The sequence below is a fragment of the Arvicanthis niloticus genome, chromosome 9, assembly GCF_011762505.2.
Source record: "Arvicanthis niloticus isolate mArvNil1 chromosome 9, mArvNil1.pat.X, whole genome shotgun sequence".
Classification (NCBI taxonomy): domain Eukaryota; kingdom Metazoa; phylum Chordata; class Mammalia; order Rodentia; family Muridae; genus Arvicanthis; species Arvicanthis niloticus.
Window position 1 is genome coordinate 31874320 of NC_047666.1, and position 26964 is coordinate 31901283.

The 26964-nt window shown below is 40.8% G+C and overlaps 1 protein-coding gene across 5 annotated transcripts in view; it reads left to right on the forward strand.

Moving 5' to 3' along the window:
* Positions 1-2356: 2356 nt before the first annotated feature.
* The window catches only part of Nr2c2 (nuclear receptor subfamily 2 group C member 2), a 64873-nt gene continuing 40265 nt past the window's right edge, over positions 2357-26964 (forward strand). The window contains exons 1-2 of one of the 5 annotated variants that reach the window (XM_034512392.2): positions 2357-2635; positions 15803-15886. In XM_034512392.2, the coding sequence (XP_034368283.1) occupies positions 15827-15886 (60 nt within the window). In that variant the 5' untranslated portion in view covers positions 2357-2635; positions 15803-15826. Of the gene's footprint in view, positions 2636-3266; positions 3558-15802; positions 15887-26964 lie in introns of those variants that run through there. The other 4 variants (XM_034512387.2, XM_034512389.2, XM_034512388.2 and 1 more) reach the window with 4 other exon arrangements.

A 26964-nucleotide genomic window follows, 5' to 3' on the forward strand; every position in this document is an offset into this window, starting at 1 on the left:
ATACCTGGCTAACTTGAGCCACATTGTTTGACCTTATACATTTTGGCAATGAGATCACTGGCCTAAGCCTGGGACACATGGCATCTGTGGTGCTCAAAAGTGCGGTTGCCAACCCCATTAGACACTGTGAGCCAGCATTGTTCAGAACAAACTGGTTGGCAGTTCTGAAGTACATCACAGTGAAAACCTTATAAAAGGCTGGTAATGAATGTCAAAAGCATTTCGAAGGTGAAGCAGTGTTGGTTCAGACCTTTTGTTTTGTTTTGTTTTTTGGTTTTTCGAGACAGGGTTTCTCTGTGTAATCCTGGCTGTCCTGGAACTCACTCTGTAGACCAGGCTGGCCTCGAACTCAGAAATCCACCTGCCTCTGCCTCCCAAGTGCTGGGATTAAAGGTGTGCGCCACCACCGCCCGGTGGTTCAGACCTTTTTTAATACTGGTCCTCATGGGGCAGGCCTGGTGCATCTGTGTGAGTTGTCTCTCTCTACATAGCCACAGCTGTCCTGGAACTATGTAGATCTGTTTGGCCTTGAACTCAAGAGAGATGCCTGCCTCTATCGGACAAGTGTTGAGACTAAAGGCCTGTACCACACCTTTTTTTTAATATAAAACATTCTAGGCCAGCCAGAATTACATAGTGAAACTTTGTCTCTATATGAATATACCATTGTTCTCAGACACACCAGAAGAGGGCATCAGATCCCATTACAGATGACTGTGAGCCACCATCTGTATGTGGTTGCTGGGGATTGAACTCAGGACCTCTGGAAGAGCAGTTGGCTGAGCCATCTCTCCAGCCTGAAACTTTGTTTCTAAATAGAAACCCAAATGTGTGTGCTTACTAAGACCAACAACCCACAGGTAAGCATATAACCCATATGATAAAATCCACCTTACATTGTATCATTTTGTGTGCGACTCTAAAATGTATTAAAGTGTTACAAAGCCTTCCTGACCTCAGCTTGTTATCACTTGTTACCTGATAACAATGTATTTGTGCAGGTGTGCTCATGTGTTATCTTCAAGAGAACGGTTGCTACAATTTTAAACAGTTTACCTGAAAAGCTACTTAAGGTTACTGCAAATGTGGCCAACAGAAGCCCGGCTAACTTCACCAACCAGTAGCTTCAACTGATAAGAACTCTGGTTTTGCTTACTGTGGTTACTTAAAGTAGGCTCCTGTTCCTGAGTCTAAGTGGCAGCTTAAGAATGGTTCATTTGCAAAGCCAGAATATTAATTGAAGAAAAAGAAAACTATAAATCAAGATAAGTGCATGCATTATGATTTATTTTTAAACCTTGTACAATTGTACTGTTTCTCTGAAAACACCATCTAACGTGAATTTTTACACTGTATTATTTAGCATTACAAACTTTAGTTCTTGGAAAAGTATATATCAGAGCATTCCATATTTACAAGGATTTTTACATTCAAAGGATTTATATATGGTCTACCTTACGCATGTTACTGAGTTCTCTGGGTCACACGTCCTATAAATGAGGAAGACTTCCTTGCTATTACACCAGATCCTGTGGACCCTTTCAGCTACAGGGTCTGTAGGGAACAGTGATACATTCCCCCACTTTCCCTGGCGACAGGAAGGGGAGGGGACTGTGTTTAAAACACTTGTCAACAAATAGAAATTCGATTAGGATTATGGGCAGAGTTGGAGTCACCCTATTGAAAGCTTAAATGTCTACTGCAAGAATCTTGAAGCATTCATTTCTAATGAGCAAGAGGTGTGTGTGTAATTAGATGGTAGAGTATCTCCAATCTACACATCACGGTGATCAAGGGGAGTGGATGAACACTGCAGGCAGGCATTGAGAGGGACCGGCGGCACCTTCCCAACCCCAATCAAATCTAACTGGAGAAGTATAACCCTGAGGCTATCCCGAATGCAATCACCGCGAGCCAAAGCTGCTTTACTAAATCGCAGAGGGGCGGGGCACGGGACTGCACAAGTCTGAGCTCCAAGGTTGAGCAGCTATTTTAAAAATGGGCCTGGGGCATCTGCACACTTGCCTGATCCGGCCAGAAGCAGGCACATCCTTGGAGCTTTAAAACAAAGCTACCATCCATCCGGAGGAAGCTACCGGGAGCTCAGTGCACTCCCAGAAAACCGCTCACTTCCCGGTGCGGCGCCAGTCTAGGGCCCGCTTCTTGAGTCTGCAAGCGGAGCCTACGGGTTCTGCCGCACCTGCCCGGCCCAGGCCTACGGGCCTCAGCTCCGGCGGCCGCGGCGGCGTTCCGGTGCGCGCGCGCGCTCAGCCAATCGCGTGCTCGCCCGCCCCCCGCCACCGCGGTGAGGCTGGCGCCGGGAAGAGGAAGAGGAACATTCGCCCTCCTCCTCCCAGCGCGCGGGCGGCGGCGGCAGCGGCACCGGGGTCACGAACTCTGACCTTTCACTGACAAAAACAATAACAAAGCGCGGTCCCTCCGCGACCCCGGCGGCGCCAGGGCCCGGCCGGCCGCCCCGCTCCGCACCGGCCCGCCGCGGCGTCCCGGCCGCCCCCCGAGCCCCGGGGCTCCTGCCCTCCGGCGCCTGCCCGGCCCGCGCCCTGCCCTCCGTGACGGGGGCGCCCGCCGCAGACACGGGATCTGCTCCGCGGTTGTTGTGGCGCCCGACCCTGAGGTAAGAGCAAGCCCGCCGGGCTAAGCCACGCTACCGCACAGGACAGGCCTGCGCCGCCATGGAGGCCGCGGAGGCTCAACGCGGCCTTTTACCTTTGCCACGGGGCGGCGGCGGCGGCGGCGGGCGCTTTGCATAGTGGGCCGGGCCGCGCCCTCCCCTCCCCTCTCTTCCACTCCCCTCCCCGCCCGCGGCCGAGCCCGGCGAGCCGCTGTCCTGACCGGGCGGGCCGCGCGCCGCGGGGGCGGAGGGGGAATGTCCGCGGCCCCGCCTCACGCCTGGCCCTCTGCCAGCGCCGCCATCTTGTCCCCGCGGCGCCGGCCGGCCAGGCTCCCCTCCGCGCGCGCCTGGCCTGCCCGCTTCTTCCTGTGTTCCCCGCTCCTCACCCCAGCACTCCCCGCCTGCCGTTGGCTGCCACCCTGGCCCAACCGCCGTTTTTCCGGACTAGGAGGGTGGAAGGGGAGGGAGGGAGGCGTGGGCAGGGCACGACCTCCTGAGTGACGGCCGGGCTGGCCAATCGTTCCCCGTATAGGAGGGCCACGGCCTGCGGCGCCGCCCCCGGGGGCTGTGCTGGTTGGTCTAGGTGGGAGAGGGCGGTCCCGGGGGCCGCTAGTGCGGGGCGTGAGGCCGGGCGGGCCAGCCTCTGAGGAGCTCAGTGGGTCTCGGCTGGGAAGCTGATGATGCTTTTTGAACCCATGGCGCGGCCTGGAGGGAAGACCTCGTCGGCACACGGAGGCTCTTCGGGGTTCGCGCTTTCCTCACCACTCTGGACGGAGTCCCTCTCGCGGGCTCAATTTCAGTCAATGAAATTGGGACACCAAACGTTCCTGCCAAGCCGCGCCTCTCTCCTCAGCATTGTTTGAGGGACGATTCTCTGAAAATGGAGTCCAAGCTACTCTGCGAGCCTCAAAGTAATTTGCAAATGGTAGTGTTAGTGTTTTCTTCTTACTGTGTTGCGGGGGACGGCCCTGCTATTGAGTAACATCCCTAGTCCCAAAATGGTGATGTGGGAAAATATGATAAAGAACTGACTGGAGTGGAAAACTTGTGAGGTGATTATCTTTCCTTCGTTCATTAAACACAGATGTGCGAAGTTTTAGGCACTAGGGATACTTCCAGAGATTCAACTGACCTGATGAAGGAGCCATTCTTCCCCAGAGTTTTGGATGTTGAGGGGATACAAAGGCTCAGAGAATGGAGAAAGGCTCAAAGAATGGCTCAGTTCCAGGGAAGAAACTGGATGATGTGCTGAAGGAATCTTGAGGGCATTTATTTAGATTGGATGACGAGGAAGTCAGGCTTCACTAAGAATGTGTTGTTTGAATAAATTTCAGGAAAAGAGCTGGGTTCTGGATAGCAAACTTGACGATGAAAAGGCTTTCCCATTCTTTTTATTGAGTAAATTGTTCATGACACTACTGATAACTAAGTACTGCGTATATAATTGGTGCATTTTTACCCAAACTTGGCAGTTGGGTTAGCATGACCAGCAATAAAATGTCCATTATACTAATCAGGGGATTTGAATCGGATTTCAATAGACATTCTTTCAACATATTTATTTTTTCCAGAGATAAAATTGACTGATGCTATGAAGTTACTGGAAATCTCATTTGTTTATCAAAGTGAAAAGCACATTTTACAAACTATAATGTCAGTTTCCATTGGAAAGTCTGATAACTAAAATATTTATGTATATAACAACATAGGGAGGGCTGGCTAGCATGTAGGAAGCCTCAAGTTTCATCCCTAGCACTGCATAAACTTATGTAGTGGTACATATCTAATCCCAGTGCTGGGTAAGTGGAGGCAGGATCAGAAGTTTTAGTGTCATCCTTGGCTACACAGAGTTTTAGGCCAGTTTGGCCTATAAGATCCGGTATCCAAAATAAAATATTTGAAATTAAACAATATCTTTTTAATAATACTAGCAGTTGTTTTAATTCTTTCTTTAGATATTTCAAGAGACAGTGTAAGTTAAGCCAAGCAAACATTTCCAAAAAGAGATTGGAGTAAGCTGTCCCAAAGTGTCTTGCAGCCCAGTGGGTTCTACATTGTGGATTTTAAAGTTTTCTTGAATATTTATGAGGTGATAGAATGTTCATGGAATACAGTGATTCCCCCCCCAGGCTCCCAAAATCATAGTGGCTCTTCCTTTTGTATTTTCTCTTTCCACAAGCTGGAGATTTTAAAATCAAAATGCAATTGATATTGTAATGATATTATATCTTTTAAGGATGCAGACCCTTCTTTCAGGCACATGGGTGAGAAGGTGCCCTCTTACCTTAGTTTCTGATAACAGCAAGAACAGCCTGATAACAGCTTCAAGACTGTTTAAACACAAAGGGGCATTCTAATAGGAGACACAGCTATCATTATGGCTCTGCAGTTTTCTTCAGTTACTTTGTATCTAACTCCTTGTGAATCTGTAGTCAATCACACTTTTAAGAAGAGATCCATCCAGGTATGGTGGTGGCTCAAGACTTTGATTACCACACACAGGAGGCAAGAGTTCTAGGCCAGTTAGGGCTACATAATGAGAACTCTGTACTGGGATTGGGAGTAGGGTCTGTGTCAACAGTCTCTTCTCTCTGTAAGATGAGTTCTAGGAAGTTTTGAGGGTTTTTTGTTCAATTCTGTTGTTTTGTTTGAGGTGTTTCGTAGGTTGTTGGCCTTTTAACCCTGGTCCCTAGTGATCCTCTTGTGTTAGCCTCTGAGCAGCTGAGACTTTAGGCTGGTCTGTGCTACCATGCCTAGGTGGAGAAGTTTTTAATATAAGGACCCAAGTGACCTGGTGTGTTAGAAGGCTCTTAGGTTGTAGAGACAGAAAAACTTGGTTCCAGAATCTTGAGTAAGCACTCTTTTTGTGGTTTATACATTTGTAAACTGGGAAAAAGGAAGCCAACACTAAGATGGAAGACAGTGGATGAGGACTTGCCCCGGTAACTGTAGACAAGGCAGGTGAGACTGTGGTGAGATGGCCTGTATCTTGCTTGAGTGGTTCCACGTACTGAGAGGTTTGTTCACATTTGGGTATTTGTCTGAGTTCTCCTGTGTGCCATTTGCTCCAAAGGTTTGAAGTATCCAGAGTGGACACCAATAGGGATTATCTGTGAAGGGCACTTAGCATATCAAGGGGACCCTGGGCCACATAATGAGTTTCAGGCTTGCAACTCTGTCTTGAAAAACATAGGAGAGCCTGGCGGTGGTGGGGCACGCCTTTAATCCCAGCACTTGGGAGGCAGAGGCAGGCGGATTTCTGAGTTCGAGGGCCAGCCTGGTCTACAGAGTGAGTTCCAGGACAGCCAGGACTACACAGAGAAACCCTGTCTCGAAAAAAAAAACAAAAAAACAAAAAAAAGAAGAAGAAGAAAAAAGAAAAAAAGAAAAACGTAGGAAATGGCCCTGAAGCTCATCGAAACCAGCCTCGTCCCTGATATAAATTCCCTTCATTTTAGTGTGTGTTGCTTTATTGCTGACTATGAAAAGCTGATTTCTTATTTTTGAGACAGGGTCTCATTATGTAGCCCTGGGTAGCCTGAAACTCAGAGATTATATACCTCTGTGCTGGGATCAAAGGTATATGTTATTATATCTCATTTAATGGCTGGCCTTCTGTGTGTGATCATCATCTGAAAATTCACTCACACACTGTAGAAGAAGGTTTATTGGTCTTTGGAGGTTTAATTTGCCTAAAGGCTGACATTCTCTGTCATTCTTTGCTATCTTGTTGTTCCTTCCCCATAACCTTTGCCACTTTCTGTGAACTCTGGTAGCTAGGATTCCCCTCCTCATTACTGAAAAGCTAGTGTTGAAGCAGGAAGAACTTTCTACCTAAGGGCATGACAACTAGGGAACACTTTCAACTGGCATAACTCACAGTGATGAGAAGGAGGTGTGTATAGGGGGAACTGAAGCCTAACTCAGGACATTGGCAGGGGCATTTGTTTAGGGGTAGTTTAGCCAGGTTCATACCTTGGCATCTTGGAATCTTAGAGAAATGAGAAGTAAATGTCAAAGACAAGAAATGAATACGTTAGTGCAAAATTTTAACTGGACTTGAGAAAGTCTTGGATTTTAGAAAGCATATGACAAAGTCAGTTTCAGGGCAAAGTATGATTATAGGCAATAAAAAGTACCTCCTCTACTGTAATAATAAAAGACTTAAAACTCTTTAATAGGTGGTGATATAATCTATTTTGTATTTACTGATGATAACCCCAAAGGGTTTTTGGAAATGTTAGAATGTAAATAGGAAGGAATTTCATTGCAAGATTATAATTTTCTCCAGTTTGGATTCATGGGAGATGTGAAAGAATGTGCTTGGGTCTTAGGAGAAATGAGGTTGGTGGGACTGGACTCAAAGGTACCAGGAACCTTCCTTGTTTACCTTTACTGTTCTGTGTAGTAAGAAACAGCTATGCAGGAGCTAAAAGAGGTTCCCACCAAGCCCTTTACATTCTAGCACTGGCTGATTGGATGCCTCTTGAGAAATTGCTCAATTCTGGAATGCTTCAGTATGCATTTTCCCCAGGGTCTTTTATTCTATGGTGAATTTGATTGTGTATTAATAGAACATGTCAGAAATGACATTTATATTGCTCATGGTACTCTCTCCCATATCCCTATTCTGCAGTAACACAGATTTTACTAGGTTGATAAGATGAATACCTAGTAATTATTGTTTTACCAAGTTGAAAAAAGCAGGTGTCACAAGTGGTATTATATCAGTCCTTAGCTGCAAAGGCTGGTGTCTAGAATATATATATTGACTTACTTAGTACAATTTTAAGAAATGGGATTGTTATAATTGTTTTTCTAGACAAATATAAGATACCCCTTTATAGGTTATGTGATTGAACCAGGTGTAGTAGTGCATACTTGTGATCCTAGTTCTGCATCTTCTGGTGTGTGGCAGGAGCATGAATGAATGAAAGATAGTGATCATACAATGAATAAGTACTACTTATTATAGTTGGCAACAAAGTAAGAGACACTAAGATCTTGAGATGTATAGAATGAGGGGCCTACCTCAGGTGTGAAGGAGGAGGATGGCAAGTTTGAGGCCAGTCTAGGCTACATAGTGAAATCCTATCTCAGAAAAGCAAAAACTAAAAAGTAAATGAAAATAAAAGGCTTTGAAGTGAAAATCAGTGGCAAAACTTACTTAGAAAGTAAGACCTGGGCATGATGGTTTACACTGTTGATATCAGCAGAGACAGGTAGATAACTGAGTTAAAGACAAGCCAGGGCAAGATCTCAGTTACCGTAGGGCATGAGTAAGACTATTTACAGAAGCACTAGTTAGTGTAAGAGCTCCAGACTAGAAACAAGCTGAACACTCACTAGCTGTAAATGAGTGGGTTATGGTGTACTTATGTGTTAGAATCCTAGACAGTAATGAAGATGGACTGCAAGAGAAGCTAAACACATAAAATATATTACATATAGTTAAGAAACAAGCAAAATCATCCTTGATAATAGATATTAGGAGAAGAAAGGAAAGCTAATGATAACTGGGGAGGTGCATCAGAGACTTCAGGCTGCTGGTACTGTTGTTTTCTGGTGTGAAAATATATTCTGTTCGTAGATAGTCATGACAATGTTTAGTTTGAGCACTTTTGTATTTGCATGTTGTGGTTCAGTAACATAAATTAAAAGTGTTGCCAGGTGGTGGTGGTGGTGGTGCATGCCTTTAATCCTAGCACTTAGGATTTGAGGTTGAGGTCATCCTGGTCTACAGAGTTCCAGGACAGCCAGGGTTACACAGAGAAACCCTTGTCTCAAAACAACAATAACAAAAGTGTTAAAAATTATCCTCACTGTTCTACTTATTTTCTATCTTAACAATTCTGGTTAGTATAATTACTGTGTAGCTAAAATATTAAAAATATTTTTGAATTCCTAAGAAATTATCACGGTAGAGCTGGATTATAAATTCCTGATAGCAGTACTGAAATGAGTAACATAGAAATTAGCAGTTGTTTAAGTTAGTTATTAAATATTTTAACCTATGAATGAAAGAAGTAGGTAACTGATACCTTGTTATTGTTTTTCTTCCTTGACCTTTTGTTTTTCTTGGGAAGTTATTTTGAAGTATAATGTGATCTAGAGGTAATAGTTTGCGTTTTAAAGTCAGAGAGTATGAGTTGGAATACTAGCACTTCCATTAGCAGCTGGATCATTTTAAACATGTTCTTCTGACTTCCTTGTTGGAGCTTTTGCATCATACTAAGGTGTGCTGAGAATCAAAACATACCCAATTTGACAGAAAATATGTCATAGGTGTCCAGAAGTCTGTCCTCCTTTTCTAGTTGTCTAACCCTGGCCCATTCTAACAGAAACAGAATCAATATCATCATCATTACACTTAAGTCGTTGGTAGGATGAGGAAGTCATCCACAGTGTGAACATTTTAGGAGCAGTCTCCACACACACAAACCTTCCACACACACAAACCTGTAGTAGTTCCCCAGTAGCATAGGAACAACATGGCTATGAAAGCTGCTGCTTTTCTCTGCTCTCCATTCCTTGCTCTCCCACCTCCCTCAGGAATGTTATTTCTCCTTTTTCTTACTGAAAGAAGAAACTAGTCTCCTTTGGATGGACATGATGGGTAGGAAATCACATGACTCAGAGGCTAAGTGATTATTTGAAAGTCTTTAAAGCATCAGGATTTTGATAACTGGTTGTGGATTTAAGTTTGGCCTTAGAGGCATCTAAAGAGCATGTTTTCTACTGAAGAACATTGGTATTATATTAAACTTTGATTTTTTTTTCATGTCCTAATTCCAAATCCTAATCTGACATCTAATCTGTGGCTTTGTGTTTATTTTATGTTAATCTAGATTTTTATTTTTCCATAAATATAAATAGGTTTCTACATGGGTCTGACCTAGGCCCTCTGAACATATGTTACAGTTGTGTAGCTTGGTCTTCTTTTGGGACTCCTAACAGTGGGAGTGGGGCTGTCTTTGATTCTTTTTACTGAGTTTGGGACCCTTTTCTTCTTACTGGGTTGTCTCATCCAGCCTTAACATGAGAGGAGGTGCCTAGTCTTATTGTAACCTGATATGCCATGTTTGGTTGATGCCCTTGGAAGGCCAACCCTTTTCTGAAGGGAAAAGGAGGAGGGAAACTGGTTGGGATGAAATATATAAGAGAACAAATAAAATTTAAAAATGTAAAAAGAAATAGGTTTGTAACAGAATATACTTAAGCTATTTCATGAAATTCTATCCAGCAGTATCTTTTTTTTCCTTTAAAGACAGGGTCTCACTATGTAGACCAGCTGGCCTTGAATTCACAGGCATTGGTCTACCTCTATCTCCTAAATGCTGAGATTAAAGGTGTGTGCCATCAAGGCCTGCCTGCCTGCCTTTTATTTTTCAATAATCATTAGATACTGCTTTTTTTGGGTTAGGGTCTCTTACTACCTAATCCTGGAACTCACTATGTAGAACAAGGTAGGTTTCAAACAGTAACAGGGTATCAGTTACTTATCTCTTTCATTCATAGGCTAGAACATTTAATAACTAATTTAAACAATTGCTAATTTCTAAATGTTACACTTGGGATCAAAAGGCATGCTCGCTACAGGTGACCTTGATTTTTTTTTTTTTTAAATCTCCTGAGACAGGGTTTCTGTGTGTTGCTTTGGCTATTATAGAACTTAACTCTTTAGATCAGGCTGGCCTCAAACTCAGATCTACCTGCCTCTGCCTCCTGAGTGGCAGAGGTGTGGGCCACCACTGCCCAACTTTGACATATTTTTAATTATTTCCAATTATACCCTACTTCAGCCCTTTCATTTTGCTCATCTTGCAGCTTAACAGTATGAATTGTAGTTGGCCTCTGGTTGTTTATACAACATACATGCAGTTCAATCTTGGGTAGATCTTAAAAATATGTTTTACAACTTTAGTGTCTGCTTCCATGTTTCTTTGTTTTTGTTTTTCGAGAAGGTAAAAGCAGCACTTTCAACAAATAGTAGTTGCATCATAGTATGAGTTCCAGGTTTAATATAAATGTTTTCATCTAGTTTTGACAGTTTGATGTGGTTACTATTAGAGAGATTAGCTTAGTGCCTGAGCCTCACAACCAGGGAGACTTGCTCAGGACAATAATAAGCACTTTGGATGCTGTTAAGTTCTTGTTCAGGTAGGCAGTGCATAAGCATGAGTGACTTGAATCACTTGATCATGGAAGGAAAGATAGGTTCCTAGACTGCAGTTACTGAAGACAGCTTCTCTGGTGCTGAGTGGCATAGCTATACTTCCTGGTTGCTGAGAGAGATCTGTTGTTCCTATCAAGAGCCTGATTGGTTGTGTTAGGGTCCATATGCCTGCTTAACTGAAGACAGGGTCTCATCAGCTGTCAGTCTTCTGTGAGTCTGGAAGAGTTCATTTGTGCTCTTGTTACCTGTCCTGCTGTCATCATGTGCTACTCAGGATAACTTGTTAGTCTGAATTAAATTTAAGGATCTACCTTCATTTCTTACTGTTGTCATGGATTCTCTACTGGCTTTTGTCTGCTATATTACTTTTCCTGTTACCTCCCATCTGCTATCAAAAAAGTTTCTTTTATTGGAGATCAGATATGATGATGTTAAAGCTATTGATGGTTCCCCAGCATCCAGTGTCAGCCTCTGACCTCTCCCATAGTTTTTGACATACCGCTTGCTGTTCCTCAAATACCTCATTCTATGTCAAACTTGCTAGTTCCTTAAGAACTGTCCCTCCTGCTCAGAATACTCTCCATTCTTCCTTTCTTTGATAAATTCTCGCTTCTTAAAACCTAGTTTAAATATATCTTTACATGTGGAGAACAACTTGAGGGAGTTGATTCTCTCCTTTTACCATGTGGACCCAGGGCATTTAACTCAGGCTGTCAGGCTTGAGGGCAAGTGCTTTTACCCACAGAGGCATCTCACTGACTCCTCTTTAAGATGTCATTAGCTCTCCAGTAGAAGGAGTTACTTCTTCCTTGGGATACTCACCATAACCATTAAATTGATCAGGTTCATGAAGGACAAAGGACTTCCCTTATTTTGTTAGTTCTCAACCTTCAGCTCATTGTCTGGTCATAGCAGTTTCTTAATAAGAGTTGGTGGGCTACTTGGGACTTACCACATTTTTTTACTTACAGTGTCTTGATAGTTCTTTTGACAATTAGTTGGGTTCTCTTCCATTAACATAACAGTACAATCTGAAGATTAGCTAGCTGAATGAGTCATCTTCAGGTTTCCGTACCCAGAACTAGCTGTGTTCTGTCCACAGTGCTTATTAATACAACATCAGCTGTTGGTTACTGTTGGTGTTGCAAACCTTACTTCCACAAACCAAAAAGGCTTTTTCTTTTTGGTGCTTTTGATCAAAACCCAGGTCTTGTGCATGCTAAGCAGGCTCTCTTTCACTGAACCATACATCTAGTTCTCCCAGGTCCCTAAAAGCTTATTTTTGTAGTAATAGGTTTTAGTTTTGTTGTTTTTAGATTTCAATTATGAAGTTAGTGACTGAGTTTTCCAGCTACCACTGTTCATTGGAGCTTGTCATTTTAGGAAGGGAGATGCCTGCCCTCTAGTTGAAAACTGATGTCCCATACTTTGTTCCAAAGGCTCTGACCTCCCTCTCCCATATGACTTTTGTGTCTGTGGGATGTCCTGTGGTTGTATAGTGGTAAGAGAGTTTTGCCCACATTATCTTTATTTCAAGAGCACCTAGTTAAAGGTACCCTGCAGCTCTGCTTCCTGACATTTCCTGAGAGCTTGTCTTACTTGCTTTTTACATTGTGATGTCCTGCAAGGAGAAGCTTCCTTTACACACACACACACACACACACACACACACGAATAGGATTTGACTTACAACACCACTTTTTCTAACATGGGTAAATGCAGTTTTGAAGCTCCCTCTAACTTTATCTGCTTTAGTTGGATGAAAGTCTTTCTGTTGGAATCATGGTTGTCTGTAGTTTCTTGGCTTGTTCTTACTTTGTCCCTGCTTGTCTTTTCAGAAGGCATACCTTCCTCTTCTTTCATTTTTTTTTTTTTTTTTTTTTTTTTTAGCAGTTGATGGCTGAAGCTGCTTGGGAGGTAGAAAACCAACATTGACATCAAGAATTCCAGGAATTCAAGAGAGGGTTCAGGAAGTGGACAAGGCCTATAAAGCTGTGACAGTGAAATAATGGTGGTAGCAAACAGAAAGTTAAATAGCCAGTGGTGGAATAGAAAACCTGCCATTATATCTACACCAGAAGGAAATCTGAGTTCCAATGGCAGAGATGACATTACAGACCAGTGATGAAAGAATAGGTGGCTCAGTGCATGGTGCTGGGAAATTGATGTCCATGCCCGACTCATCACACTCATAAAACTAGTCGGCACGTGGGTTAAGAGCTTAAAAAATAAATGATAACATTATTTAGCATTTATATAATAAAATACACACTATGACATTTTTAACCCTAGGGTAGGACAGAATGTCCTTAAAACATTAAAATGCAGGCTGACAGCATGGCTTTCGGTAGGTGCTTACTAGCCTGGTGGTTTGAGTTTAATCTTTAGAACCCTTGTAAAGGCAGAAAGAATGAATCAGCTGTAAATTGTCTTTTTCATATGTGCACAGACACATGTACCCTCATTGTATGCTAATAAGTAAAAAAAATTGATACAAACTTTCAAAATATTGATCTATTCGGTATTAATATCATAGTGCTCTTCATCAAGATATGTTAAAGAATGGGTGATGACATTTACAAATGTATACACTTACACCATTAAATAGTATCTAGAATCCTTAGCTTTTTAAAGTTTAACAGGTGTACTATTTCCTGACTCAATATTTATACATATGGTTATTAGAATTATTTTGAGACTCATAACTATCTTAAGTTGACTGTCCCTGCAGATTTAAAGTAATTCAGGGTAGGGGTACAGTTTGGTGATAGAGTGCTTTCCTAGCAGGTTTAAAGCTGTGATTTGGTCCTTAACAATATAAAGCAAAAGGAAGCCCATAACGTGGACCATTGCAATAAGTTTTCTGAGTTACTAAGCTTGGAATTTAGACAGTTGTCTATGGGATCTTTTCCGGAAACCCCATAAAAAGATAGGTCTTAAAGAATGTTCTGATATTTCTATATTATTCAGTAATAATTCTCTACCAGTGTTCCATGTATTTAGAGTCACTTACTTAAACTACAGTTAGCAGCAGAAACACTGATTACATTTCAGAGTTATAAAATGATTAGTTGTGGCTGTCTGTCTGGATTTAATTCTTGCCATATGTTACCTATCTTTTTTTTTTTTTAAGATTTTTTTTAAAGATTTATTTATTTCATGTGAGTTCACTATTGCTGTCTTCAGACACACCAGAAGAAGGTGTCGGATTTCTCCAGCCCCATTATTTTCTTTGTTGAAGAGTGCAAATCTAGACCTCATACATGTAGCTGTGTGTTACAGCTTACTTGTCTGCATCTGCATATCTCAAATGTTGATTTCCTTTCTTTTTCTGTTTCTCTGAATTGGAACCAAATCATAGCAAGGACAAAAAAAAATCAAAATAATAACAAAAAATTTAAAACAAAAACCAGTGTTCCCTGTTGCAATTTTTTTTTTTTTAAGAAACAAAATGTTTTACTTACTTAAAAAAAAAAAAAAAAAAAAAACAGCCTGGCAGTATAGCTCATTGGTAGAACATGCTTAACATGTGATAGGCTCTAGATTTGTTCCTCAACCCTGTATATACCCTGAAAGAAAAGATTTCAGAGTAAGAAGACGAGTAACCCCTATAGCTCATGCCTGGCCGTATTATATGGAGGTGAATCACTGATATCTGTGACCTGGTATCATGTCCCTGTTGGTACAGTACCTGTGCTTACAGGTTCTAGGTCTTTTTATGTTATCAACCACAGTTTCATATTCCATTTACCACTCATCATTTAGAAAGTGAACAATCTAAATGGAAATTAATAGAAGCGGCTACTTAATAATGGGTAGAAAAGTACAGAAAATGGCCACAGCTAAAAAGCTTGGAGATCTGTGCCTCATAAGTGGGAATGCTATAGAAAGGTGCTTTGTGAAACTATTCATTGTGTAATAGTCCAAACAAGCAAATGAACTAATTGTGCATCTGTATATATTACACATAGATATGTTGTACAGTAGCACTGCACAGTTTCTATGTACAAATTCAACTATGATTCTGCTAGAGCTTGCTTTCCTGTTTAGCCTGGGACCTATCCAGATAATGAATTGTCCCAAATAAACCCTGGCTTTTGAAAAGTGTCTAGGGGATACTCATAGAGCTGTCTTGTTTGTGATCAGAAGAGATGGAGGGTGAGCAGTGACTGTCTTTAAGTGACCTAGGAGGCTATTAGGCTTTTTGGTCTTTAGATTATCTTCCTCAAATTTTGCAAATCAATATATTTTTTCTATTAGTGGAAAGGACACACACACGTGTGTGCAGAAAGGACACACACGTGTGTGGAAAGACACACACATGTGTGTGTGTACTCCTTTAATTCCAACATTTGGGAGGCAGAGGCAGGTGTGGATCTCTGTGAATTTGAGGCTAATCTGGTTTACATAGCAAGTTCCAGGCTGGCTAGAGCTACAGAGTGAGACCCTGTCTCAAATATCGATCGGTACCTTGTCTTCTTAGCATATTTTTGTCTCTATTGTTGTATTGTTTGTCTTTGAGCCTGTAAATGAGGTATGTAATCTGGGTATGGTTTTGCTTCTCATATTGCCACTAGTAATAAAAGTTTAGTTGATAGCAATCTAGCAAGCTAGTATTCTGTCCAAAGTTGACCTCATGGTTTTTTCAGATAGCCACCATTTTATTCAGTGTACTGTGACTAAGAGCTACCAAAAAAGGTATGTGAAGTTTCCACCTCTCTGAGAGGTTAAACGGAGAAGATCTGATAATCCCTTATTCCTCTGCATTTATATCTGCCAAGAGAAATTTACCAATTGAAATGTTTCTACAAAAGTTGGTACATTAATTTTATAGTGTATCTAGATATGATTACCCTGCTGGCTTTGTTGTCTATAGAAGGCATGGTCTTTGTAAAGGACCTTGTAAAGTATCGAAGATGAATTCTGATTAGTGATAATTTTCAAGTAGCCTGGTTTTCCACACCTGATAGAAGTTGCTGCATTTTTCCAAACAGGTTCTCTAATGATCTTGCTTCACCATGGCTACAAATATGGAGGGGCTGGTTCAGCACAGAGTGGGGACCCAGCAGGTGGCTGAGGTGAGTGACAGGGGCTAGCACAATAGCTGGCACCCTTGCTTTTGAAAGGGTAGAAATCAGTATGCTCTGTGGTTTTTTCAAAACAGTCCCAAAGAAGTCAGCACTTGATTCAAATCCAAAGCAGGATGCTGACACTAAATAAAAATAAAAATGACAGAAGCAGCTGTTAGTAAGATTTTTCTGAATGGGTAGGACTGTTATGTACAATAAGATGACTTGAAATTTTATCTCAGCCTCAAGTCAACAAATCGGATTCTTATTGTGCAGTAATTTTAACTCTAAGGTGGTGTCTTGGTTTCTTATATACTTGTTGTTACTGCACAATGGTAGACCAGATTGTTTAACCACTTGCTACTGTCTGCAGTACTGAAATACAGGGGTGCTCACCACACCCAGTTAAAGGGGCACCAGTTAAGTATAACAGTGTGTGCACTACATGGCCCTTCAATGACAAGCATTTATCAGACAGACCTAGGTAAGTGTAGTGAGGAATTTTGTGGCAGATTCTAGAGGGGTTAACATGAGAAACTTAGGGAAAGGTATCAAGGCATAAAACAGCTTGGTACCTGCAGGCAACATGAAGTGTAGAGGGGATATAGTCAGGGCTAGACCTTGAAAAGTGTTATTACTCTATCATCACTAATAACATACTTGAATATTCAGTAAGCCAGACCCTATGCAAGGATAACTCTGATAACCTTTTGAGGTTGGCTACTGTTAGCATTTTACAGCTGAGAAACCATGCCTCAAAAACATATGGTTAGCCAAGAGCTTATTGTAGCAGAAATAGGATTCTGACCTAGGTCTTTGCACTTTTTATAAACCTCCCTGGTTTATACTACAACTAGGTAGGTACCCTTAGAAGAAATGAAGATTTGCGGTTTTGAATTACATTTCTGAAAAAAAGACAAATTTAACAAAGAATGGATATTCAAAGAAAAGACATGTGTAAATGTATGTGTGTTTTGCCTGAATTTGTGTCTGTGCACCATATGTGTACAGTGCCTGCAGAGGTCAAAGGAGGTCATTGGAGCCCCTGGAACTAGAGTTGCAGTGGTTATGAACTGCTGTGTGGGTGCTAAGAATTGAACCCCAGTCCACTGGAAGAGCAGCCAGTAGTTTTAATCACTGAGCCTTTTCTCCAGCCCCTAGAAATATATTTTTAAAAAAATAAATTAGAACTATGAAAATGATGAGGCTTAGCTGCTTGTATTGCTTTAATTTATGACAGGAATAATTACCTTGATAGTAACTGTTGGTTTTTCAAGTATTTTAAGTATCTTGAGGCTGACTTGATATTTATGTACACAGTCCTAAAAGGCCATCATGAATTCTTTGAGAAGACGTTAACATTAATATCAATTTCATGTATACATTCATGGAGTCATAGATATAAATTAGCTAAAGTTTACTCCTAAGTACCATTCCCAGACTCATAATCCCTCTTAGATCTGTGGAGAAAGTCTAAATCTTAACAACCTTCATTGCTCTTTTATCATCAGGGCTATATCTTCATTATAAAGAACTTACTGTTTCCATTTAGGGGAATGTTTATAAATTAAGCTCTCTCAGATCTGAAACAGCAGTCATTACTAGCAAGGACATATCTTCAAAGAGGAGAAAGCAGTCATCCCTCCAGTGTCAGGTTTCTGAGTCAAAGCTTTATGAATTAAATTTCTCTGCTCTCTTAGGAACTAGACATATACATTTCCATGTAATTGTCAAAAGTAGTACATACTATCACATGACTTTAGGCCAACATTACTAAAGATTGAAAGCAGCAAACAGTAGGCTCCTGAACCAGGTCTGCTTTACCCTGTTCTTATCCCTGTATCTTAATTAATATTTTAATTTGCTTTCTGCATATAAAAATGTCTTTGGCTTGTTAGTTCTTGACTTATCAAGTGTAGATAATGTCTTTTTTTTCTTTAAGAACTTTTTCTTTGATATAAAACTATACAGAGTTTTGAGTCTTGTGATTCATTATGGCAGCTCTCCATTATATTAGACTTTTTAAAAATTTTAAATTTTTTTTGATTATGAGTATTTTTATGTTTATGAGTATTTTGCCTGACATGAGTTCAGATGCCTCATACCCGCATATAAAAAGCGGCAGGAAGCCAGGCAGTGGTGGCACATGCCTTTAATCCCAGCACTTGGGAGGCAGAGGCAGGTAGATTTCTGAGATCGAGGCCAGCCTGGTCTACAGAGTGAATTCCAGGACAGCCAGGGCTACACAGAGAAACCCTGTTTCAAAAAAACAAAAAACAAACAAACAAACAAAAAAAGGCAGCAGGAAATAACAGTGAATACCTGTAATTCTAGCAACAGTGAGTTGAAGAAAGGGGGATCTTGAGGTCTTGCTGGCTAGGCAATCTAGCTGAATCCATGAGTTCTAGGTTTAGTGAGAGGCTGTCTCAAAAAAATAACTACTAATGTGGGTGTCTGGGAGATGGTTGAATTTCTAAGTTATTGGGGTTGGGGGCTGTGGTAAAAATACTCTGACAAAAGCCACTTAAGGAAGTATGGTGGTTTTAAATGGGAAATGTCCCCATAGGCTCATGTATTTGGACTCTTGGTCCCCAGGTGATGGTGCTGTTTGTGAGGTGGTGCAATCTTGGAGTGGGCTTTGAGAGTTTGTCTCTTCCATACATCAAGACCAAAAAGCACTTTGGGGAAGAAAGGGTTTATTCAGCTTATACTTCCACACGGAAGTCCATCACTGAAGTCAGGACAGGAACTCAAACAGGGCAGGATCCTTGAGGCAGAAGCTTGCTCCTCATGGATTGCTCAAGTTACTTTCTTAAAGAACCCAGAACTACCAGCCCAGGGATGGCACTACCCACAATGGACTGGGTCCTCCCCCATTGATCACTAATTGAGAAAAAATGCCTCACAGCTGGATTTCATGGAGGTATTACCTCAACTGAGGCTTATTTTTCTCTGATGACTCTAGATTGTATCAAGTTGATACAAAACCAGTCAGTTTAAGAGGTGTCTTAGGGTTTTACTACTGTGAACAGATACCATGACCAGGCAAGTCTTATAAAGGACAGCATTTAATTGGGGCTGGTTTACAGGTTCAGAGATTCAGTCCATTATCATCAAGGTGGGGACATGACAGTGTCCAAGCAGGCATGGTTCAGGAGGAGCTGAGAGTTCTACATCTTCATCTGAAGGCTGCTAGCAGAATACTGGCTTCCAGGCAGCTAGGATGAAGGTCTTAAAGCCCACACCCACAATGACACACCTACTTCAACAGGGCCACACCTAGTAGTGCCACTTCCTGGACCAAACATACAAACCATCACAGGGGGAAAGAAAGGAGGAGAAGCCATTAAGGAACATATGCACATAACAATGGCGTCTACATGTGCACATAACAATAGTAATTTCTTTATATTGGGGCATTACTCATTCAAGACTGATAAAAAATTTCTTAGGAGGACAAAATAGATATCAGGCACATATTCTGAATTTCTTAAGAGGCAGCTTTCAAACTGTTTAAAACATTCAAAACCAGGCTGGAGAGTTGGTCTAATGGTTAAATGCACTTGCTACACTTACAGAGAGAGGATCTGACTTTGGTTCCCAGTGCCCATATATTGGTTTGAAACCATAACTCCAGCTCTAAGAGATTCTCTTCTCATTTCCAAGGGTATCATTCATGCAGATGATGTACATACATACACCCAGAAAAACATATAAATAAAATTTAAAAATTAAAAAAAAATGTAAATCAATAACATGCTGTCAGTTAAACTAAAAAACTATGTACATTACCTCAGATCACTTTTGTTAATATCTAGAACTTATATTTTCAGTAACCTAAACTATCCGCCTACCATGTCTCAACTCTTCCCAGGAAGGATACTTAGTTAGTTCTAAGTAATCTTAGTACATACTTGTGGGAGATTCCTTTGTTAACTAGAGTTGAGTTTATCAGAAATGTTATCTTGTACATTTATCAGGCACTTAAGTTATCATCTATAGCAAGTTTTTATGAGCCTTAAATGAGAAAGACAGTTTTCTACATGTAGGTAAATACTCATGCATAAAAATAAAAATTAAAAAATTTTTTAAAAAGTTAAAGATGCAAGCCAAGGTGATTGCTGTTATTAAAATACTTGCAGTGAAATCACAAGCCCTTGAGTTTGTATATCCAACATGTGTGTAAAAAGCTGGGCACAATATGAATTCTCATAATTTCAGAGGTGGAGAGATGGAGACAGGAGGATCATGGGTGCTTGTTGGCCAGACAGTCTAGGTGAATCTGGGGGCACCAGATTCAGTGAGAGGACCTTGCCTCAAAAAATAAGGTGAAGAACCATTGAATTAAACACCATTGACCTTTGGTTACACATGCATACTACCCCCATATACCCTATAGGCATACAAGAATTTAAAAATGCACAACAACCTCAAATATTCTTTCTATGCTTAAAAATCTTAAAGATGTTTTCCAGGTTGGAAACCTAAACCTAGGTATACATTTTAAACATGTGAGGACATATGTATATTAATAGCTCCAGAACTGACCATCTCATGACAAAACCACACTTTGGTGCTTTACCTTAGCTTGATCCTCCAATTAGTTTTAAAAAGAAACCACTGAATACTGAAGTCAGTGTTGATTTCAATTTACTGTATTGTCCATTAGAAATCTGAAACATTTTTAGTATGGAAGGTCTTCATTTTTCCCTTAAGAGTTTAACTTATGGGGGGCCAAACAGTGACGTCTTGAGGTAGTTTCTTATCACACTTTGGAACTTCTTCAATTTCACCTTCGCTATTGCTTCAGTACCAATAAGTAAACTTCTCTTTCAGATCCTCTATGTTGAGGACAGCTGGATTGGTAGCATTGACTTGTGTGAGTTTTACTTGATTATCACTTCTTAGGTCTTTAGTATATATAGAGTGTTGGTTTTCTTTGTGTTGTTCTTAGCCAAAATTTTTCCATCTTTGGCCTTTTGCTCTTTTCACTTTTTAAAACAGAACAATAGCAGATACATTTTGGTGTTGTCCCAATGAAGAAGCAGGTAAGGAGGGGGACAGTGAGGAAAGGAGGTAACACTGCAGTAACAGATGTATTAGTAGAATCTAAGTCACCAGCACTGAGATTTTTGTTGTTTCTGCAAGTACACAATGGTGGCAGTCTGAGCTCAAGGCCAAATATTTTCAGTGCAAATATTTTTTGTAGAGCTTCCTTGTTTGCCACTGTTGCAGTCTTCAACAGAGTGGCCCCTTTAAACAACCTTGGAAAGGAAATCTGATTGCTGTGAGCATCCTAAAGAAAGGTCGTCTTTAAAGGGGGGAGTGGATTTGCTCCAACCTCTATCTTGAGTCTTGTTGAGCACTGTTGTTCTGTTCCTGGCATCCAAAATCCTCAAAAGATGCTACTGTATCCTCTTTTGGGTGGCTGGGATTCTATTCGGTCATATAGCTAGAATGCTGAAACTGAACTCTTGGATACTGAATCAGAGAGAAGTTAGTACCAATTTTTTACAGTCAAGATTAACCATAAGGCTTTCCAGACCAAAATGCCACTTGCATTCTGACTCTTACTTGTTGGAAAACCATCAATATCAGGCTTAGTTCAACCAAGTATTTAGATGGTAAGTCTTTTGATTTACATTTCAAGTCCTTCCAAAATACATAGCAGCACATAGCCCATAAAGCATGCTGCTACGTGGCAACTTGTGCCTTTTCCTCTAGTGATTTTTCTCATAGATTTTTTTTAACCTTTATTTTTTGGAGTGGAGAAGGCATGCTTGTGCCACAACACTCATGTGGCAGTTAGAGGACTTGTTTTGATTCTATTCTATCCTTCCATAATGGTGGTTTGGGGAATCTTGCCCTTAACTTGCTTGTTTACAATGATGCCCACGGCATGCTGGGTGACAGTGTAGACTCCTCCGGTTTTGCCGTGGTAACACTTATGGGGCGTTCCTTTTTGAACAGTACCCATTCCCTTGATGCCTATAATCTCACCCTTCTTGTAGATATGTATGTATGTGGCCAAAGGAACAACTCCATGTTTCCTAAAAGGCCTAGAGAACATATACCGAGTGCCTCTCCTCTTTCCCTTTGTGTTCGTCATTTTGGCGAGTTAACTGGAAGATGGCTGCCACGGCCGAAAGGAACTCCATGGAAGTTTTATAATTCTAGAGTTTACATTAGTGATCTTTACATTTTAGCCTTAATTACAATACAATCAGCATATGATATGTCTGGGGTCACTTCTTTGACATTTTAGTTTGGTGTGTTAACTTCTAGTCTTGGCTGTATTCATGTATAATTTGGAAGCCTCCAGTTTTTCTTGTTGGGGCGTTACTTTATTTTAATGGTTATAGGATGGAACCCAGGGCCTATGTGTATGCCAGGTAAGTGTTGTACCACTGAGTATTTCTCTAGACTAAAAATAGAATTGAGGTTTTTTAAAAAATAATTATTTGTTTATCTTATGTATACTGTAGCTATATGCTGTACATTGTAGCTGTCTTCAGACATACCAGAAGAGGGCATCAGATCCCATTACAGATGGTTGTGAGCCACAGTGTAGTTGCTGGGAATTGAACTCAGGACCTCTGGAAGAGCAGTCAGTGCTCTAACTGCTGAGCCAACTCTTCAGCCCATCTTCTGAGTTTTTATTCTTACTATTTCTTAAAAATAATTATGTAGCTTTACATACAATAGGTAGATAGACCAGAAGTTACTTCATTGAGCATGAATTATGATCCATTTCTTTCACATCCATTGCCCTCTTTATATGCTGGCATGTTTTACATCTTTTTATTATCCAAAAATGATATTAATAGAAAAATATAGACATTTGTATACAAACTATAATATACTTACATTCAGGAGAAGTAAAAGGAAAACAGTCTAGTTTTAAGGCATGTGTCATGTTAGACAAGTGTAGATACCATAGCTGATAGGCTAAGAGAGCTCAGCTGGATGCACATCCTTAAATAAGCTGTGACTTAAGGGCAATAAGAAAAAGATGTAGATACTGTGGAACTTTAAGACAACTGATGTTAGGAAAAGTAAGACTAGATTTGTGACATGAGAACTGAGATGACAGAGGAGTTGTCAGAAGGGAGAAAATGAGGAAGCTTGGTGTCCTTGCACAAGAGTTGTAGCTTATGTATTCCAAAATAATGCTTGTGCTGTGTCTTGGTACAAAGAAAGACTGCTCTTTCATAGAGAGTACTGGTATCCTGAATTTTCACTGCATTTGAGGTATATGGTTAGTGTCCAATCCTTTAAAAAGATTTGGGAAATTGTACCCTCTTGTCAATTATAAATTAGAAAGTGAAACTGCTTTGTTGACAACAATATCAGAACTAGAGCCTCTGCTGCTGCTGGACGAGGACATGTTTCCTGCTCCTAAGACAGCACAGAAAGAAGAATGAGAATGCTGTAAAACAGGTTGTTCTTAACTTCTTCATATAAACCTTTCAATGAAGCAAGGAAGCACTGAGCTCAGTTTTACAAGTAAGCAAAGATTCAGAATAATCAACGAATGGGCCCAAAGCTTCCTATATGGGAGCCATGATACTTAGTTTGGATGCTTTGATAAACTAAGCTCACCAGGATGGTTCTGTGTAGCTTTGTAGGTAAAGAAACAGCCTAGTTTTTAAAAGTTTTCAGAGGCAATTCTTTAATAGTCAAGAGGACAGAATACTTTTATATCTTATAATAATAATTTTCTTGCTTCCTAGATGGTCTACAAGACAAGCTTTTAAAAAAAAAAAAATAATAAGGCTGGGTGGTGGTGGCACACACCTTTAATCCCAGCACTTGGGAGGCAGAGGCAGGCGGATTTCTGAGTTCAAGGCCAGCCTGGTCTACAGAGTGAGTTCCAGAACAGCCAGGGCTACACAGAGAAACCCTGTTAGGGGACGGGGAGGGGGGTAGAGAAAAATAAGAAAAATACCTATTTTAAACTTGTAAAAAATAAGATTATATCAGATAGAAGATAGCCACCACCTATATTCCCTTACCTACCTCCTTCACCTCAATTATGGTTGCTATTATCCTCTGTGAGTTCATTATCTACAGGCCTAGCCCTTTACCACATCAAAGGTAAGCTTTAGTAAGACCAAAACTTTTGTTATATTTGCTGTTGTGTTCCCTGGGTTCTATACATTGGCTTGAAGTATAATGAGCACTTAAATTTTGCTTGTTCGGCTAGGTACAATAGTGTACTTCTATCACTTAAGAGCAGGTAAGTTTGAGGCCAGCATGATCTTATGTAGTTTCAGATCAGCCAGAACTGTATGTAGTAAGACCTGTCTCAAACAGTAAGATAGAATTTGCTTATTGGATGAGTAATTTTTTTGGTCTTTTAAAATATACATTTATGCAGTTGTGCCCACAGCGTGTGTACTACTTTTGTTTCCATAATGTCATTTTCTATCTGCAGCTTGCTATATAAACTACAAGAACATAATTTTCATAGCTGTCTTATATTGTATAATAGAACATAGCATACCTTATCAACCCATCACCTAGTGTGGGGGATATATAGTTATTCTAACCTTTCTCTGTTATAAATTATAAGAGATAACTCTTAGAGAATATTAGGTTATATGGAGGTGGATGGATGGACAGGAAGCTTGAGATAAATGTTGCATAAAATGAGGCAGAGCCACACCAGAAAGACAGTTTAATGGCTTGAGTATCTGATGGGCTGCCACTTTCTATGAAACTAGAAGTATCTGGCATTGTCTGCTTCTGCCACTGGTGGTGGGCTCTTTCCCACCAGACCCTTAATGAAGAGATCCTTTCTACTTCTTAGAAAGATAATTTGGGATAAAGCCATTTCAAAGCATGAATAGATTTTTGTGCAGAGCCCTCTGGTCTCCAGAAGATTGGTCTTGGAGCTTTTTGCTTCTCCATATCCCTCTTTCCTTTCACAGGCACTTACTGGCTATTGCTAGTGAATTCTTGGAACTGTAACTAGTTGTTGACGGAAGGACTTTCAGTCCACCTTTTCTAAAAAGAGCCTCATTTTCCTGAAACGTTCTTTTGGAATAGTATCTGAGTCCTAGAATCTGAGGAATGAATGGGCGTTTAACTTACATTGCTTTAAATTAGTACACATACAAAATTTTAAAGTGGAAAAGGGGTGGTGTTGTTTGGTTTGGTTTGTTTGCCTGAGGCCAAGCTGGCACTAGAACACACTATGTAGCCAAGGATGCCCTAGAACTTCTGATGTTCCTGCATTTACCTCTCCATGTGCTGGGACCACAAGCCTTTGTTACCATACCTGGTTTATATGGAGTGCTAAGGATCTAACTAACCTAGGACATACTGCATGCTAGGCAAGCACTCTCTGGACTGATCTACTTCCCTAGTCCAACTTGAACTTGAGTTTTAAAATTTACTATATCAATTTTTGTCTCCAGCCCATGTTAAAACAAAACAAAAATGGCACACTGAACTTCTTTCTTTCTTCTTATACTGTTGCTTTGTTTTGATGACCAAACATTCATCTTGTACTAATTATTAAAACCATGTGTGCCTGGATCAAATAGGAGACTACCCTCAGGCCTCATAGCAGATATCTGTGTTTCCAAGCCAGAGAATCTGTGTATTAGTTTTTTGTAAAACTGCATCTCTAAATTCACTGGTGTCTCAGGAGCTTTCTTCCCTCAGTGGCCTTGGAGGAAGAGTTGGCTAAAACTTGAAGCCATCCTGTGCACCTCTGACATCCTTCATACACTGACACATTTATTGCCCTTCTTCCTACCCAGACTTTAGACTAGGACCTCATCTCTGCCCTGTTTGTGTGCTGGGCATATGTTTGATTGATGTAGGTCATGTTAAACCTGAAAATTATGAGGAGAAAGGCCGAATCCATGATTGTCCAATTAAAGCAAACCTTATTAAATACTGACCAGGAAGATGGACACTGGCCAGCTCCATACCTGGGATTCCTAGAGAAATGGCACCGAATTAGGTTACTTGGGTGCTTATAAAGGCAGAACCCAAAAGGCTATTCAAAATGCTGTATTAGGGTTCTCTAGAGTCACAGATCTTATGGAATGAGAGTGTGTGTGTGTGTGTGTGTGTGTGTGTGTGTGATATATATATATATATATATGGAATTTAATGGAACGATTTACTGGCTACAGTCCAAATAACCAAACAAACCAAACAATGGCTAGCTGTGAATGGGAAGTCCAAGAATCTATAAGTTACCCAGTGCCATTGAGACTTGGTCTTTCAGCTGGTCTTCTGTATAATAAGCTGGAGTTCTGAAGAAGTAGGTTCCAACAGATGGGCTGGCGAGTAAGTACAAGCAGGCAAAGAACAAATCCTTCCTTCTTCCACTGTCTTTATTGTAGGCCTCCAGCAGAAAGTATGGCCCAAATTAAAGATGTGCCTCAAAATCTGTATTAAAGGCATGTGTGTCTTGCAGCCTCAAGATCTGGATTAAAAGTTTGTGTCTTCCAGCTTCGAGATCTGGGTCACAAGTGTGCCCTCTATTTCTGGATTGTAGTTCATTCCAGATATAGTCAAATTGATACCCACAAGGCTGTGGTATGTCTAGCCATTGTCCAATTGGGAGCAAGTATATATCCTGATGTACTTCCTGCCTATGCACTTGCAACTGCACACAGGATGTTTACTGCACACCTTGTTTACTGAAGTGAAAACACTTATCTTACATGAAAAATAGCCCCCCACATTCCAGAAAGTCATCTGTCTTTGGGTAAATGAGCTTATAGGTTAACTTTAGCTCTTAAAGACAGCAAACAAGTCCATTCTGTTGTTCTTGGAGTGGTTTTTGAATGTAGTGCAGACCATGTGTTGTTGTTTGTGCTTCAGAGATTCCATAGCTATAGAAATATTAGCTTTGGCATAGTGAAGTTGAAGATACGGTATACAGACTGTCCATGTTCTCTAAATCTTCTCTCTATGCCATGTAGTTTTAAAATTGCTTCTAGTTATTCATTCTCCATAGTAACATTCTGCAAATTAACTAAAGGTGATCTGCAAGGGGAAGGGTAGTGGGGAGAGGGTTTAACAAAGCCACAGGAGTCTAGGTAAAGGGAAGCCTTGGTAAA